At 37.4% G+C, this 14,766-nt stretch overlaps 1 protein-coding gene across 7 annotated transcripts in view; it reads right to left on the bottom strand.

The window, feature by feature from the left end:
• Positions 1–2,218: 2,218 nt before the first annotated feature.
• The window catches only part of TUT7 (terminal uridylyl transferase 7), a 60,397-nt gene continuing 47,849 nt past the window's right edge, over positions 2,219–14,766 (bottom strand). For 3 of the 7 annotated variants that reach the window (XM_082401113.1, XM_082401111.1, XM_082401114.1), the window contains exons 27-29: positions 14,499–14,575; positions 14,070–14,133; positions 2,219–3,244 (exon numbers count right to left, since the gene is read on the bottom strand). In XM_082401113.1, the coding sequence (XP_082257239.1) occupies positions 3,177–3,244; positions 14,070–14,133; positions 14,499–14,575 (209 nt within the window). In that variant the 3' untranslated portion in view covers positions 2,219–3,176. Of the gene's footprint in view, positions 3,245–4,816; positions 10,207–14,069; positions 14,134–14,498; positions 14,576–14,766 lie in introns of those variants that run through there. The other 4 variants (XM_082401115.1, XM_082401120.1, XM_082401112.1 and 1 more) reach the window with 4 other exon arrangements.

The raw sequence follows: 14,766 nt of genomic DNA, 5'->3' as shown, positions 1-14,766 counted from the left end.
CTGTTGTGTGGTGTTGAAGTTAGGTGGGTATGGGGACTGTTGAAGTGGTCACAAGCTGTAACCACTTCTAGATTTCCACTAATAAGTTAAAAACTTACAATAGGGAAATGTTCAGCACTGCACTTCAGGATTTAATTTCAGGGTTCTAGACATTAAAAAAAAAACGTGTTTTCTTAGTAAGACCGCACTTGATCCTCACTACTGTGGAAGGGCAGGTATGATTTCCATTTTACAGGCAAGGAAAATGAACTGCTAAGAGGTCAGGGGGATTTGCCACACTCTCAGCTGGAAAAATGGCAGAGCCAGAACCTAATTAAGCCTAGAATTCCACTCAGTGGAAAGTGTGCTAAATTCTTGACTGCTGCTGTCCAAACAAGCCTGCTTTCAAAGAAAAAAAAGTACCAAGCACATCTTTGCAGTTTTAGGGAAGTTTGTTAAATTCTGTTTGCTTTTCAACATTTTTTTTTGCCATAATACTGAACCCTGTTGACTTATCTACCCAGGATTTTTTCCACTAGGGGAATATATATATATATATATTTGAATAAATAAACTGAAGTTATCTGAGAACATTTAATAACATCTCGAAGTGTGCACATTGCTGCTACTATACACACTGAGCAAGAGACTAAAAAGTGTAGATTGGGGGTATAAAAAATGGATTTCATATTTTTGTTCGTTCCTGAGAAAAAGAGGAAGGCAGAACCCTGGTAGTGGGGCATTTTTGGAGCTTGCAAAGAGACAGACCAGCTGCATCTGCAAGATAGCCACGCCCTGGAAACTGGACTCAGCATGGAGCAGATGTTCCTGTCCCCCAGCTGGGGTGCTGAGAAGGGGCTGTGACCAGCGTCCAAGTAAAGGGAGTGAAGAGAACCAAGGGCGATACATTATCCAGGTCTGCTGGCAAACACTGGTCACTGTCCCACTGATGCAGAGTGACGAACTGAAAATCAAAAAGCTATCAAATATATTGGGCAGAATCTACTTTAGAAATCAGAATAAAATGTAGGAAACTTTCAACATTCTTAAAAGGATATATGAAAATATGGTTTCTATGAAAAGGAAGATAATAAGAACAAACTAAAAGAATGAGAGGAAAAGGAAGGTGGTGGGTTAGGTATAAGTTCAAGAAAGTTAAAAGTGCAATAACAAACTTCATGTTAGAAACAGCAAACAGCAGAATGACACTAAAAATCAAGCCAGTCACGTGGAGGTTAAACTTGACAAGCTTTCCTAACCAGAAAGGAAAGAGATGATAGGGAGAGGCACTTGAGAATAGACAAAAGTATTTTTGAGAACTAAAATTATGAATTTAGATATTCTCTCAAATTAAAAAAAAAAAACCTTAGGTGGGGAGAGACATTGGATTCACTTTTGTTTCAGACAAAAGTCACTGATACAGAAGTTACAGGGAGAAATAAACACAGAAGCATCCAAGCAGAAAAATAAAACCTATAAGGGAACAAAAATCAGGTTGGCCCCAATCTCATTACTATGCCAGAAGACAACAGAATGCCATCAACAGTCTTTCCAAAGAAAGTGACAAGAATTACGTGTCCAGTCGACTTTCACGCGCGAAGGCAAGAGAAGAAAAGAGGAGCAGCGGAGGAAAGTCAGGTAGAGCAGTTTTAGCCCAGGGTGCTTAATTCACTTGTTAATTCATGAGGTTCTGTTCATTCAAAACTGAGTAAGGAATAATCCCTAATTCTTTCTACCACCACTTCCCTACTCTAAAGTTAATTTTTTTTTTCTTTTTTTGGCTGCCCCGCGTGGCTTGCAGTATCTCAGTTCCCTGGCCAGGGACTGAACCTGGGCTACAGCAGTGAAAGCCCCGAATCCTAACCACTAAGCCAAAGGGGACTCCCCTCTAAAGTTAATTTTGATACGATTCTTTTTTAGCTGGAAAATGTCTCCAAGTAATTTGTTTAAAAGAAGGGCACACAAGGTGTGCTACTTTCTGAACCCTCTTCTATCTGGGAATGTTTGCCCAGCAAGCACCCCCTGCAGCCCTTCCTATGCATTCATCCACCTAAATCTGTGCCTCTTACTTGCACATTCCCAGGACTTGGCAGGCATTGGGTGTCAATAAACACCAGATCGAATGAGCACATGTAAAGGGAACATGGGATAAAGAGGAGCAGATCTGTACTGCCCTTAATCCTTGACCTAGTTTCCTCAGGAAATTTAGGACTCTCAGTGGAAAGTAATGTGGATAGAGTTACAGGTTGAAAATCTGAGTTTATTTCAAAATGATAAATAAACCGAGGCATAGTTTAGACCATGTACGACTTCTGAAGGGCTTGTGAATTAGAGAAACAGTTCCAGGAGGGCTCCAGTCAGACCAAAATGATACCAATCAAACTCATGATTGGCAGAGATAGCCTCTTTAATAATCAGGGATTTTAAAAGTCCTCCACCCTAATTTCTGAATATCATAAAAAGTAAAAATTACTTCTGTCATTTTTCCTTTGAAAATGTTTTTAGCAGCAAACAGGACTCTTGTTTTCCTTACTTCATTTTTATGACCATAGTAGTTATATGTTAACTTACTTAAAATTAGAGAGGCAAAAAAACTAAAAGCCCCTCAGTGGCACTGCTCATCCACGGAAGGCTCACATAAATAGGTACTCATGTTCACGTTATCACTTCTTCTACAAATATCAATAAAGTAAGGTTTGTAAATCGTAAATACAGTAGTGGCAGTTCACACATATTTGACACGTTTTCACACAAGGATTCAGTCAACAACAATAAATATAATTTCCCCTCTTCAAAACAAACAAACAAAAAGGATTTATAAGGGAAAAAAAGGATTAATTTACTTGGAGTTTATCAGCACACCATTTTTAGTGTGCTTTGAAAGAATTAAAAAGCATGAAATTGTATTCCTGAATACTGGCCCATAGTTACATTTTTTTTTTAAACCTGTCTTCAATACATACATCATGGCTTTCTATTAAAATCCTTCAATCTACAGGGATTTGTAGTAGGTAAGACTATATTAAAAATTTTTTTCCTCATTAACAATTTCATTAAGTTAAAAAAAAAATCTGACATTTCCCTTAAATGTTAAGTTGAAGCCTGATCTATGCTGCTGTGTCCTGTGAAATGAACCTAATTTTCAAAGTGAATAGGAACGCCTGAGTGGCCATTTAGAGTGCGGCATTTTCCTTCCCTCATGATTCCTGCTGGGTCCTCTTCGCTGAGGCTTTTCCCTGAGTCATATATTTACTGGAAAGGCTACCTAGAGGAGGGGAAAAAACAAAACCCAACATAAATGAAACAAGCCTCACTTTATCGTAAACGCCATACAATTACTTCTTATTGTTAATTATTCACAGAAACTTTTCATACTGGTCACTTGTTTTGAATCAAGTAATTTGGCTAGATATATTGTAAAAAGGTATATATAGAACATTATCTATTAAACATAAGCCTCGTCACAGTCTTTCTAAATGCAGACGAGTTGCTAGAGTGACATCATTCTAATACATTTGCATGCTCACTATTTACATATTGGTACAGAAGGCCAGGTGAACTTTTAAAGGCTCTGCTCTGCATCTGCAACCAAACAGAACAGATTGCAAAGAATACTTTGGTCAAAAATAAATATCTTGCATCATTACTCTGAAGACACGAAGCTGTGAATGGTGATATTGTAGCCATAACTCATTGATTTAAAAGAAAAAAAGGAAATTTATTATATTTACAGGTGAAGGACAGAAATGAAGACTGCTAATTAAATGCATACCACAGAACAGTTAATAAATTCTGTTCTGGAGTCTAAACAAATAGATCAACAAAGCAAGAAAATTGAGAAATTCTTAAGTGATTACTTGTAAGAAAGTAGTATATAACAAAGGTTATACACATTGATTATATACATTTCAAACCAATGGGGGAAAGTATGGATTGTTCAATAACTGGTATTGTGTCAAATAAGTAATTTTGGAAGAAAAGGGTTAGATAAGTTTCCTTCCTCACATCATACTTTTCCTCCCCACCTAATTCCAAATGAATTATAGAATTAAATATAAGAGAGTCAAAGTATAAGAACTAGTGAATATTTATACAATCTTGGGGTGGGAAAAGAGTTTCCTAAGTACATCACTTTATGTTTTATTTATGAAAAAGGTTTTCTATGCTTAGTACTAAAGAAGTTACAAATCAATAGAGAAAAGATGAACACCAATAGATAGCTGGTGAAAGAAAAAGCAATATATGAAAGAGAAAAAAACAGCACATAAGTATATAAAAAATATTCAATATCAATGGGTAATCAAAGAAATGCAAACAAGATACCAATTCCTAACCACCAAATTGTTTGAAGGAAGATGAGAAGGACAGGGAAGTGGGTAGAAATTTTGTAAAAGAATATTCATCCAAACCTTACAATAATTTAAGTATGCAAACAACTCAAGTGTCCAGAACTTGTGATATGACTAAGTATATCATGAACACAATAGGATTATTAGGTATGCAGAGAAGGATAATTAATAACATGAAAAAAAGCAGGTTATAAAACCACATGAATAATATTTTCATTAAAACTAAAAATTAAAAAACAAAAAAGGAAAAACCCTACCAATCAGATATTTGGTGCCTCATTTTCCTTATCTGTAAAATAAGGGCAATAACACCTACCCCCTTGGAGTTATTGTGACGATTAAATTAATTAATACATGTAAAGCAACTGAATAGTACCTGGCACATAGAAAGTACTCAATAAATGCTAACTATTATCATTACACTGATGTAAAAAGATGGGAAGATTTTACCTCTAAAACCTAAATAATAGTTAATGCTCTAGAACAGGACAAGTATAAATGGCTTTTATTTTCATTTTGCTTAAACTATACTTTCTAAAATGTCCAAAGCCAAAATATTAAGTATGCACATATAAACTTATGCCCCCCAAAAGCAAACTTTTCAAAGCAGGACATCTAGATAGTCAACTCACAGTGAAAAATGAGTGCTGTCAGGAAGATTCAAAGCACTCTACTTGTGTATAAATACCATATTTATACCACAGAGTGTCTACTGGTCAAAAATACACATCTTTGATATTCTGAACTGCACAAAGTATTGAGGACAGGCTTTTCACTTGAGGGACAAAAATTTAGATCACTATACCTCATATTCTATACACAATTCAGATGGATTAAAGATCTAAATAGGAAAAATAAGGTTTTAAAGCTATTAGAAAAAAATACAGATGTATATCTTTATAACCTCAGGCTAGGGAAGAATTTCTGAAAGATAACCCTAAAATCATGAATCACATGTCCATGAAAACTAATCAGGGAAAACCAATCATCTGATTATCTCAAAATTAAAAACTGAAGTGGCAATAGATACAAGGTGAAAGATAAGATATACTGGAGGAAGATATTAAGGAAGTATATAATAATAAATTCTCAGTATTCAGAATGAAGAACCCTTGTAAATTATTAAGGAAATGATAATGCAACAGGAAAATGGGCAAATGATCTGAACAGACAACTCATAGAAGAGGAACTCCAACTGGCCAGTAAACATAGAAAAAGGTGCTTAGCATCACCAGAGTCAAAAAAATACCCATTAGAACAACACCAAAGTATTTTTCACTCATCAGATTTGTAAGAATAAACACTGCTGATGGGAGTGACAATTGTTTCAACCAATAAGAGGGTATAGGAAAGTATCTAACTAAACTGAAAAGGCACATATGCACATATGAAAATGTGCTATGAACCAACAATTTGACTTCTAGGTACTCAAACCCTATAGAATCTCTAAAACATGCTCAAGAAGACTCACACAAGAATGTTCCCTACAACACTGTTTATAATAGGAAAAAATCAGAGGTAATCTAAATGTTCACGTACTAGGTAATGGCTACATAAAATATTCTGTATTCGTATGATGCAATACTGTAAAGAAAGAGGCTAAATCTATATACAATAACATATATAAATTTAAAAATAATTTCGTTAAATAGATATAAAAAAGCAGGTTGTAGAACTTTCTTATTATACAGTGTGATATGTCATTTAAATTTAAATATTCACCAAGGATACATATGTTAAAGGATACATATGTAAGGGCTTAAAAAGAACGGCTACCTGAAGTCATAATAATGGATCCTCTGGGATGGAGGGGGACATGACAGACAGAATGGGCCTGGGGTAGTCACCATCTTAACCTTTCATTAACAAATGATTGAAAAGAAAATGTGAAAAAATAACGCCAATTCTCCAGTAGATGGGTAGTTGTTATATTATTTGTATCTTTAAAAAAATTTTTCCCCAAAATGTTAAGAAACCATTCTTTTCTAAGAATAGTACTTATAGTTTTATTACTGCATCACTTAAACATGTAATCCCATATATATATATATAAAATCTCATCATACCTGAAGAAACTTCATATAAAAAATTCACATGTAAAAAGATAAAACTATGGGACTTCCCTGGCAGTCCAGTGGTTAAGTCTCCACACTTCCAGTGCAGGGGGCACATATTCGATCCCTGGTTGGGAACTAAGAACCCGCATACCGCATGGTGCGGCCAGAAAAAAAGATAAAACTGCTAGAAATAAAATATGAATTTGTATGTAATCTGAGGGAAGCACATGAAATTCTTAAAATTGTGTAAGCATGACTTGAAACTACCCTAAAGTTGGCTAGATCAAACTACTAAAACAAACAAAACAAATGTATGTATGGCAAAATAAATCATAAATGAGGCTGAAAGAATAATAAACTGGTGGTGGTGGCGAAGGCTACTGTAACACATTTGACAAAGCATGAATGAATTTCTAAGTAGAAAGAACTAAAGACAAAAATGAATCCTCAACGAAAATACAAAGATACAACATGAAGAAATACAAATGAAAATGTGGGAAATGTTAGTGTTCAATGGTAACAGTAGAACTTCAAGCAGACTGGCAAAATAGACTACCCTAATGAAGTGAGGGTATGGAAAGGTTGTGAATGACTCTCTGAGATTGTCAACAATCACAACGTGGCATTAATTGTATCTCTGTCGAAACATGCATACTTTTTTTTTTTTTTTAAAGGGCCGATGAGCCTTTTTTTTTTTTAATTTTTATTTATTTATTTTTATTTATTTATGGCTGTGTCGGGTCTTCGTTTCTGTGCGAGGGCTTTTTCTAGTTGCGGCAAGTGGGGGCCCCTCTTCATCGCGGTGCGCGGGCCTCTCATTATCGCCGCCTCTCTTGTTGCGGAGCACGGGCTCCAGACGCGCAGGCTCAGTAGTTGTGGCTCACGGGCCTAGTTGCTCCGCGGCATGTGGGATCCTCCCAGACCAGGGCTCGAACCCGTGTCCCCTGCATTGGCAGGCAGATTCTCAATCACTGCGCCACCAGGGAAGCCCCGAAACATGCATACTTTTAAACCTATTATCCTCCTAAGCGGGTATTTATCCTGAGGAAATAACTAGACAAACATGCAAATATACATTATAATGTTTAAACAGTGGTCTTCAACCTTGGGTACTTGTATTCCTGAATAGCTTAACAGGACAAGTGCTTAATGTATTCGTTGGGCAATCAGAGAGTTGACCACAGTGCTTCAATTTCTGAGTTCTCCCTGAGAATGCCTTTGTGGCCCGGGCTTTGGGCTGGTTCTCAGGAATCACACCACTTTTTCTTTCCCCTTTCACAAGACAGAGAGGCATACCTTCTAACCATCCACCTCTTAATGTGGTACGTTGCCCCAGGGTGAAAAAGAAAGCCTTGGGAGGCAGGGAGGCACACAAAATGCTGGTATCTGTGACAAAATGTGAATGCCTCTAATAAAAGCCCAAATTTTTAGCTTTCATGAAATTATACTGATAGCTGATGACCATCAAAATAATTTCTGATGATGCATTACTATGTGATTTTTGGTCATTTAATTAAAAAGGAATGAAAATAACTGAGTGGCACTGTTGTAATACATCTTCCCTTCCCAGACTCCTAAAGGTATTTCTTATTTTAATTTGCTATCATGAAGACTAATGAGGTTTCTCAATGTTTACCAAGTATAAAAACAAAAAGATTAGGAATAGAAATGATTCACTGTTTCATTCCTGCAATAAGTAGTACTGATCCAAAGATAAATGAATGCATGGGGAAAAAAATTCCATCTAATTAAAGGACAGTCATTTTCAGTAAGTAAACATAAAAAGCAATTTTTAATCAAAATTTGTAACATTTGTTTTGGTTAATTATATTATTCTTATAACTATAAAAATAATTTAGAAGAAATTTTTACACTTTGAGATTTAATAAAAAGCTTAAAAATTCAATTTATATAAAAAAATCCAATTTATATAAACACTTCTGTTGCAGATAAGTATGATAGGCTGGTCAATAAAATGCTTGAAATATATATGATAAAAAGGTATCATCTTAAGATAAAATTCCATGGAAGTGAAACAAGAATTCAAGGCGAAAAAAAAAAGATGTAAAATTTCTGCAATAATATTTATATTTCATTTGATACATTTAAGGCTGATGTAAAAGTTTTGTTTTTAAAATGCCAATATTTACAAAAAACCACCAGAATTTACATGTTTTGCAATTATGATGAAAAACTGAGATATAATCTTAAACACAGGGGCTTCCCTGGTGGCACAGTGGTTGAGAATCTGCCTGCCAATGCAGGGACATGGGTTCGAGCCCCCGTCTGGGAAGATCCCACATGCCGCGGAGCAACTAGGCCTGTGAGCCACAACTACTGAGCCTGCGCATCTGGAGCTTGTGCTCCGCAACAAGAGAGGCCGCGATAGTGAGAGGCCTGTGCACCGCGATGAAGAGTGGCCTCCGCTTGCCGCAACTAGAGAAAGCCCTTGCACAGAAACGAAGACCCAACAGAGCCAAAAGTAAATAAATAAATAAATAAAAAATAAAAATAAAGGACTTCCTTAAAAAAAAAAAACAAAACTTAAAACACATACAAGGAGATATATTGGTGGGTCAACATTTTGGGGGAGAGTATGCGAGCAAAAAAGTTTTGAAGACACTGACATAACAAATGTTTGAAAAGAGCTAGTTCATTAATAAGGAATGCTTAAATAAATAATGTATATTCATATACTGGAATATCAAGAAGGGTATGAAAAAGAATGATCTATATTCACTGATACTAAGATTTCCCCATATGGTTTTTAAAAAGTGCTTCTATTATTTTAAATTTACTATCATAAAGAGAACTGTGTTTTTGTTTTTAATAAGTAGGCTTTAACATTCTGGTCAAGGAAAAAAGTATACATCAGCATGAAGGAGAAAAGATATCCACCAATCTCTTATAGTATCTCCAATTCTTAAGATTTCAAATCCTGGGATTAAAATGGAATAAATGAAGAGACAGAGGTAGTTTCTTTTGAAAAGTAATTTTCTTTGCAAAAACGGTAGAGGATTAAGAAATAGAAAAATGTTAGTTTTTTGAGATTCTCATACCGAACAGTTTATGACTATGGTTCTCCAATCTCCACATGCTCCTGTTTTGTTAAAATATTTCCATTATATATTTGTCCTAGAAGTTAGAGAGAATTACATCCTGGTTGGAGACTTTCTGTTAACCACAGTAATAAGAGTAGTAATAATTTATTGAGTGATGTGTGCCAGATGCTGTGTTAAGGGCTTTACATATATGAAATTAATCCTTACAATTGCCCTGTGAGATATTAGCCCCAATTTATCCACAAGGAAACTGAGGCACTGAGAGGTTCGATAACTCGACAGAGGTAATGCAGCTAGTAAATGACTGAGCTGGATTTCAAACTCAAGTTAAGTCTGATTTTAACGCTCGTATTCTTGATCATTCTTCCAAACTTACTGAACATCTAAGGCACTGTGCTGGCTGTGTGTATGTGGGGGAGGGAGGAAACAATGAAGATCAAGGAAATTCATGGAATTTTCTATCTACTACTATCACATTTGAGAGTTAAGAACTATACATAGCCTAGTGGAAAGGAATGGAGGGAGGTATCAGGAGAGGAAAAGAGAACTTGGTTGAGTGCTTACTACTGAATGGGTGCTTTAATCTTCTCAGCACCCGATGACACAGGTGGTGCTACTGCCAATTTTATAAATGTGACATCTGGAGCTCAGAGAAGCTAATCTCTTCTAAGGTCAATATAGCTGATGTGTGAGAGCAGAGGCTGTCCACACCAGCAGGCTCTTGTTAGGAAACTACCCGTGCATCACAGATAAATAAGCCTGTGAAAAGGAAGAGCTTTTCGGAAACTTAATACTACTTACAGTTGAGACATATTTCATTCACATCTATAACAACATAGATAACTTGTATAAATTTATCATGGGTAAATTTGACAGTATTAACAGTTGTCAATAAATTAAACTTGAAGTTTAATTTATTGGAAAGGATAAATTTTAACCACCTATGTTTTCTTTTCTGGTATAAAGTAAACCTATTTATTGTAATAAACTTACTACAGAAAAAAAAAGTTAAGTTTTACAGTCATTCAAATGATTTATAAATATGTAATTCTTTTACTCAGAAGACAATTTATTGAAATCCTAACTTACTGTCAATTGGTAATGCCATTTCTAGGCATATGTCTAATATCTGTATTTCTCCCCCACTTAAAAAATTATACAATTATAATATAAAGTTTTACTCTCAAGATGTGCAAAGCCTTTAGCAGAAGCAATGCCGACAGACGCCCTGCGGGAATATCAACCCCATCAGTACCCCCCGTCCCCCCACCAACCTCCGCCCTCGCTGCATGCAGCTACCATTCTAAGTGCTTTTACAAGGGTTTCTCAACAGCCGTACCAGGCAAGTGATAGTAGTGCTATTATCCCCTTGTAACAGATGAGGAAACTGAAGGAAGTGGAGGATAAGATCACAAGCTAGAAATCACACCATGCAATCTGATGGCAAAGCCGATATTCAGAAACACCTTATCCTTGGCAAAACAAATATCTCAACTAAGCAAGGATCAGTATTTTCTTACGTAAAATGTTCTGGAAATGCCTGTTCAAGGCTGAAGCTTGTAAAAACAACACTCTTCTGCCTTGTTTACATCTGGTAACTATGTGATCCTCAAACTCTCAAGAGGATCTATGGGAAACAATCCCACAAACTGCAGTGGAGTCTGTTCCCCAAACACTTTCATCTGTTGAAGTAGCTTTCAGAGGCAGCCTGTCAATCTCCTCATCCATCTTTCATGCTGCCATTGTCAATCAAATCCTCTCACGATTGGCCCCATTCTCTTTTCACACAATTTCATTTTGAGGGTTTTCCCAGTAGAACCTTTCTTATTTTTAAGTCCATGCGTTCCACTGACAGCAATTACAAGACCTTCCCAGGAAAGAGCTGCTCTCGCCTGTTCTTACAGAGTCTCCTATGTCTTTACCTTTCATGGACACCATATTCCCCTTTTGGGTAAGGGTGGCAATTCTCTGAAGATTTCTGTTTCTCTTTGAGTTGTTCTACCTCACTCTGCATACCAATCTCAATACTCAGGCCTTTTAAATTTTGATTGTAAAGAGATGTGATGCCATTTCAAATGTTTTTCCCAATCATTAAAAAAAAAAAACCCAACTGTAAAATTAGCATATCATAAAAATAAATGCCTACTTCTATGTAGATCATTTTATATACTGGAGATAATTCATCGTGGTACTGACAGAAACGGAAGTACTTAAATAATTTAATAAGTCAATTAATTTTTCTCTTGTTAACATTCAAAGTAGAAACAACCAAATACTCTTCGCCTGGAGCTCTCAGCTTTCTCAGGGTGAGATCACTGTGCCCTGGCTTATTTCAGCCTGGTTTGGTGAAAGCTGGGAAGAGCTCTCTCTATGGTGGGACTCTTTAGGCTGCTGAGGCTCTGAGAGCGCTCTCTCTCAGAAACCGACACCTGATGGTAGATACAGATTAGCCTCTTCACACTCTGTAACTAACACAGGCACCTCTCCAATCTAAAAGCAAACATTCTTTGCACATTAGCAATAAGACACAATATGTAAAAGCTGAGCATAAAATATGTGGCTTGTTTTACATTATATATAAAAATGTCAGGTTATATCAATGAAGTTTTAAAATTTCAAAAACTTAACTTTTCTCATCAACAATACAATCGAGTTAAAAAGAGTACACAGGCTCTATTTGCTTATATAATATTCCTCCTTTAACTCTACTTTATTGAAGATTAGAGAGAGAGAAAGAAAGGGAAAGAGAAGGCCTTCACAGCCTCCCATTTCCCCCTCCCTTTTAGCATCTTTCCTTAGGCCTGGGGCCTGGGTGGGGACGGGGCACTAACCCCACCTGGCACTAACCCACAGCTGAAGTTAGGTAGCCTACAGTTCTTCCAGCACTTCTCACCACAACTCTCTACAATCAGGTTTTTCTGTCCTCCACTCCAAAGAAATGGCTCTTTTCAAAGTCACAGTGAGTGACTTCTGTGTTGCCAAATAAAATGCTGAATTCTCAGTCTTCGGTGCACAGACCTATGAGCAGCAATTCGCACGAAGTCAATTCTCCCTCTTTGAGGCACTTTCTCCATTTGGACTCCAGGACCCAACTTGCTGCTTCTCCTCCCCCATGAACCATTTTTCCTGTGTCTCCTTGGTTTATTTTGCCTGATCCTCTATATGCTTTTTCTCTTTTCTAAGTGATCGCAGTCAGACCCAGGGCTTAACTACCATCTATTATACACTGAGCATCCTCAAATTCGTATCTGCAGCCTGGATTTTGCTCTAAATGCCAGGCTCCTATATCTACTTGGCTACTCAACATCTCTACCCAATATCTAGCAGGTCTCTTAAAACTTTTACATGTCTAAAACCGAACTCTACTTCTCCCCATGATCTGTTCTTCCTGACGGTTCCCCAGCACAGGAAATTCAAACTCCATTCTTCTAGCTGCTCAGAGCAAACATCACAGTGTCAGCTCTGATTCTCAAAATCTCATGATTTTCTGTCATGCTTTATCATCTAACCCATCAACAGATCATGTTGGCGCTACCTTTAAAGTCTCCAGAACATTAGCAGTCCTCACTTCCTCCACCCCTTCTACCCACATCTAAGCCGTCCTCTGCTCTCCCCTGAACTATAGCAGGAGCCTCCCTGTTGGTTTGAATTTTCACCCTTGCCTCCTCACGGCATAATGAACCTTTTAAAACAATTCAGATAATACCACTCCTTTGCTCAAAACCCTCCAACAGTTGCCCATCTCATGTAGAGAAAAAAAATCCCATCCCTACCACTGCTGAAGGAGCTGCATGACCCACAGTTGTATACCCTTGACCTCACCTCCAACCAACCCTCCTTACCCTCATCCCACTTAGTGTCACCCACCCAGGACAAAACTGTTCTCAGCTCTGTTGTAAGAGTCTAACTCCAATTTCCTCTTGACTTGCCTCTTTCTTTCACTTGATTCTCTGCTTAAATGTTACTTTATCAGAGAGGCCTCCTCCCTCCCAACATTCTCTTTCCCTTTTCCTGCTTTATATTTCTTAGCATCTGTCCCACATGAAACATTTCTCTCTCTTCTGACAAGAATGCAGAGTAAATGAGAGAAGGGGCTTTGCTGGTTCACTGCTGTATCTTCAGTGTTTAGAACCACACCCTGAACTTAGAGGGGGTGGGTGGGTGGGAGGTGTGGCTTAATAAATATTTGTTGAAGGAATGAATAAATGACGCAGCTGAGAGAGAGAGTGTTCAGGTCATGATTACTTTCTTTCCTTACTTTGGTGCATGGTAAATAATCTCCATGAGGAGAATACACTGCTGACAAGACAGTGGCAATTTCAAAGCAGAAACAAAAAGTTAGAAGAGGAACAAATAACTAGACTATGGTTCCTACTCAAGGATTGTATAAGAATCACCTAGAACATTTAAAAAATACACAGGCCTAAGCCTAGCCCCTGAAGCATCTGATTTAAGAAATGAAGGTGGGGGCAGGGCAGCTGTATTTTTAAAAGTTCCCCAAGTGATTCTGATGTCCAATCCCTGTTAAAACCACTTATTCAAAGGAAGTGCCTCAAAAGGCATGTGGTACACTATGCAGTAAATAAAATAACACACATTTTTTTTTTTTCAAACCCACATACCTGACTGGGGACTCAAAAATATAGATGTTTTTTGTTTCTTTTGGTCTTCATGTAAAAGCACTGCCTAAAAAATGAAATAGACTGGTTTACAAAGTCGAAAGGAACAGCATCCGAAACAGCCTGAAAACTGTAACCAAATCCAAGGAGAGCTGAAATTAGGCATGTGGGTGGCAGAACTTTGCAAGTTAATCAACAAGCAAGACACATCTATCTGCAGGACCCCTTAAAGCACACCTGGCGAGCTGGTGCACAGCAAGCTCACCGCACCCTGCGCCTCAGGCAGAGCAGAGGAGCCAAGAGGATGGAGACAGGGCCTGGGGCAGCCCAGCGCCTCTGAGCACCTGGCACAGAGCTGCTAGCACTCAGTACGTGTTTGCAGGAGAGACGGAGGATGGGAGGGCTTCCTGCTCAGGCCTGAGCTAGGTTTACCTGAACAAATGCGCCAGTTGGTCTCAAAGGGCTAGGTGAAGAAGGGGATCCAAATACACAATCAGATTTAGACAGACCTGAGAAAGAAATCAGCACTTTTTGTTCCTACTTTAAATTGAAAGTAGTAGCCCTGTTTCAAACTTTCACAGAAAGATTTTCTGTTGATATGACAGAAACTCTACTCAGTATACTGTGTGGACAAAACCATAACGTACTGGAAAAAATGAGTGGGAGCAACATAATTTTCAGACAGAAAGAAGCTGATTAT

Source organism: Balaenoptera borealis (genome assembly GCF_965194805.1).
Source record: "Balaenoptera borealis genome assembly, chromosome: 8".
NCBI classification, from domain to species: domain Eukaryota; kingdom Metazoa; phylum Chordata; class Mammalia; order Artiodactyla; family Balaenopteridae; genus Balaenoptera; species Balaenoptera borealis.
Note: the sequence above shows the minus strand (reverse complement) of the source record. Positions and strands in the feature narration are given on the sequence as shown.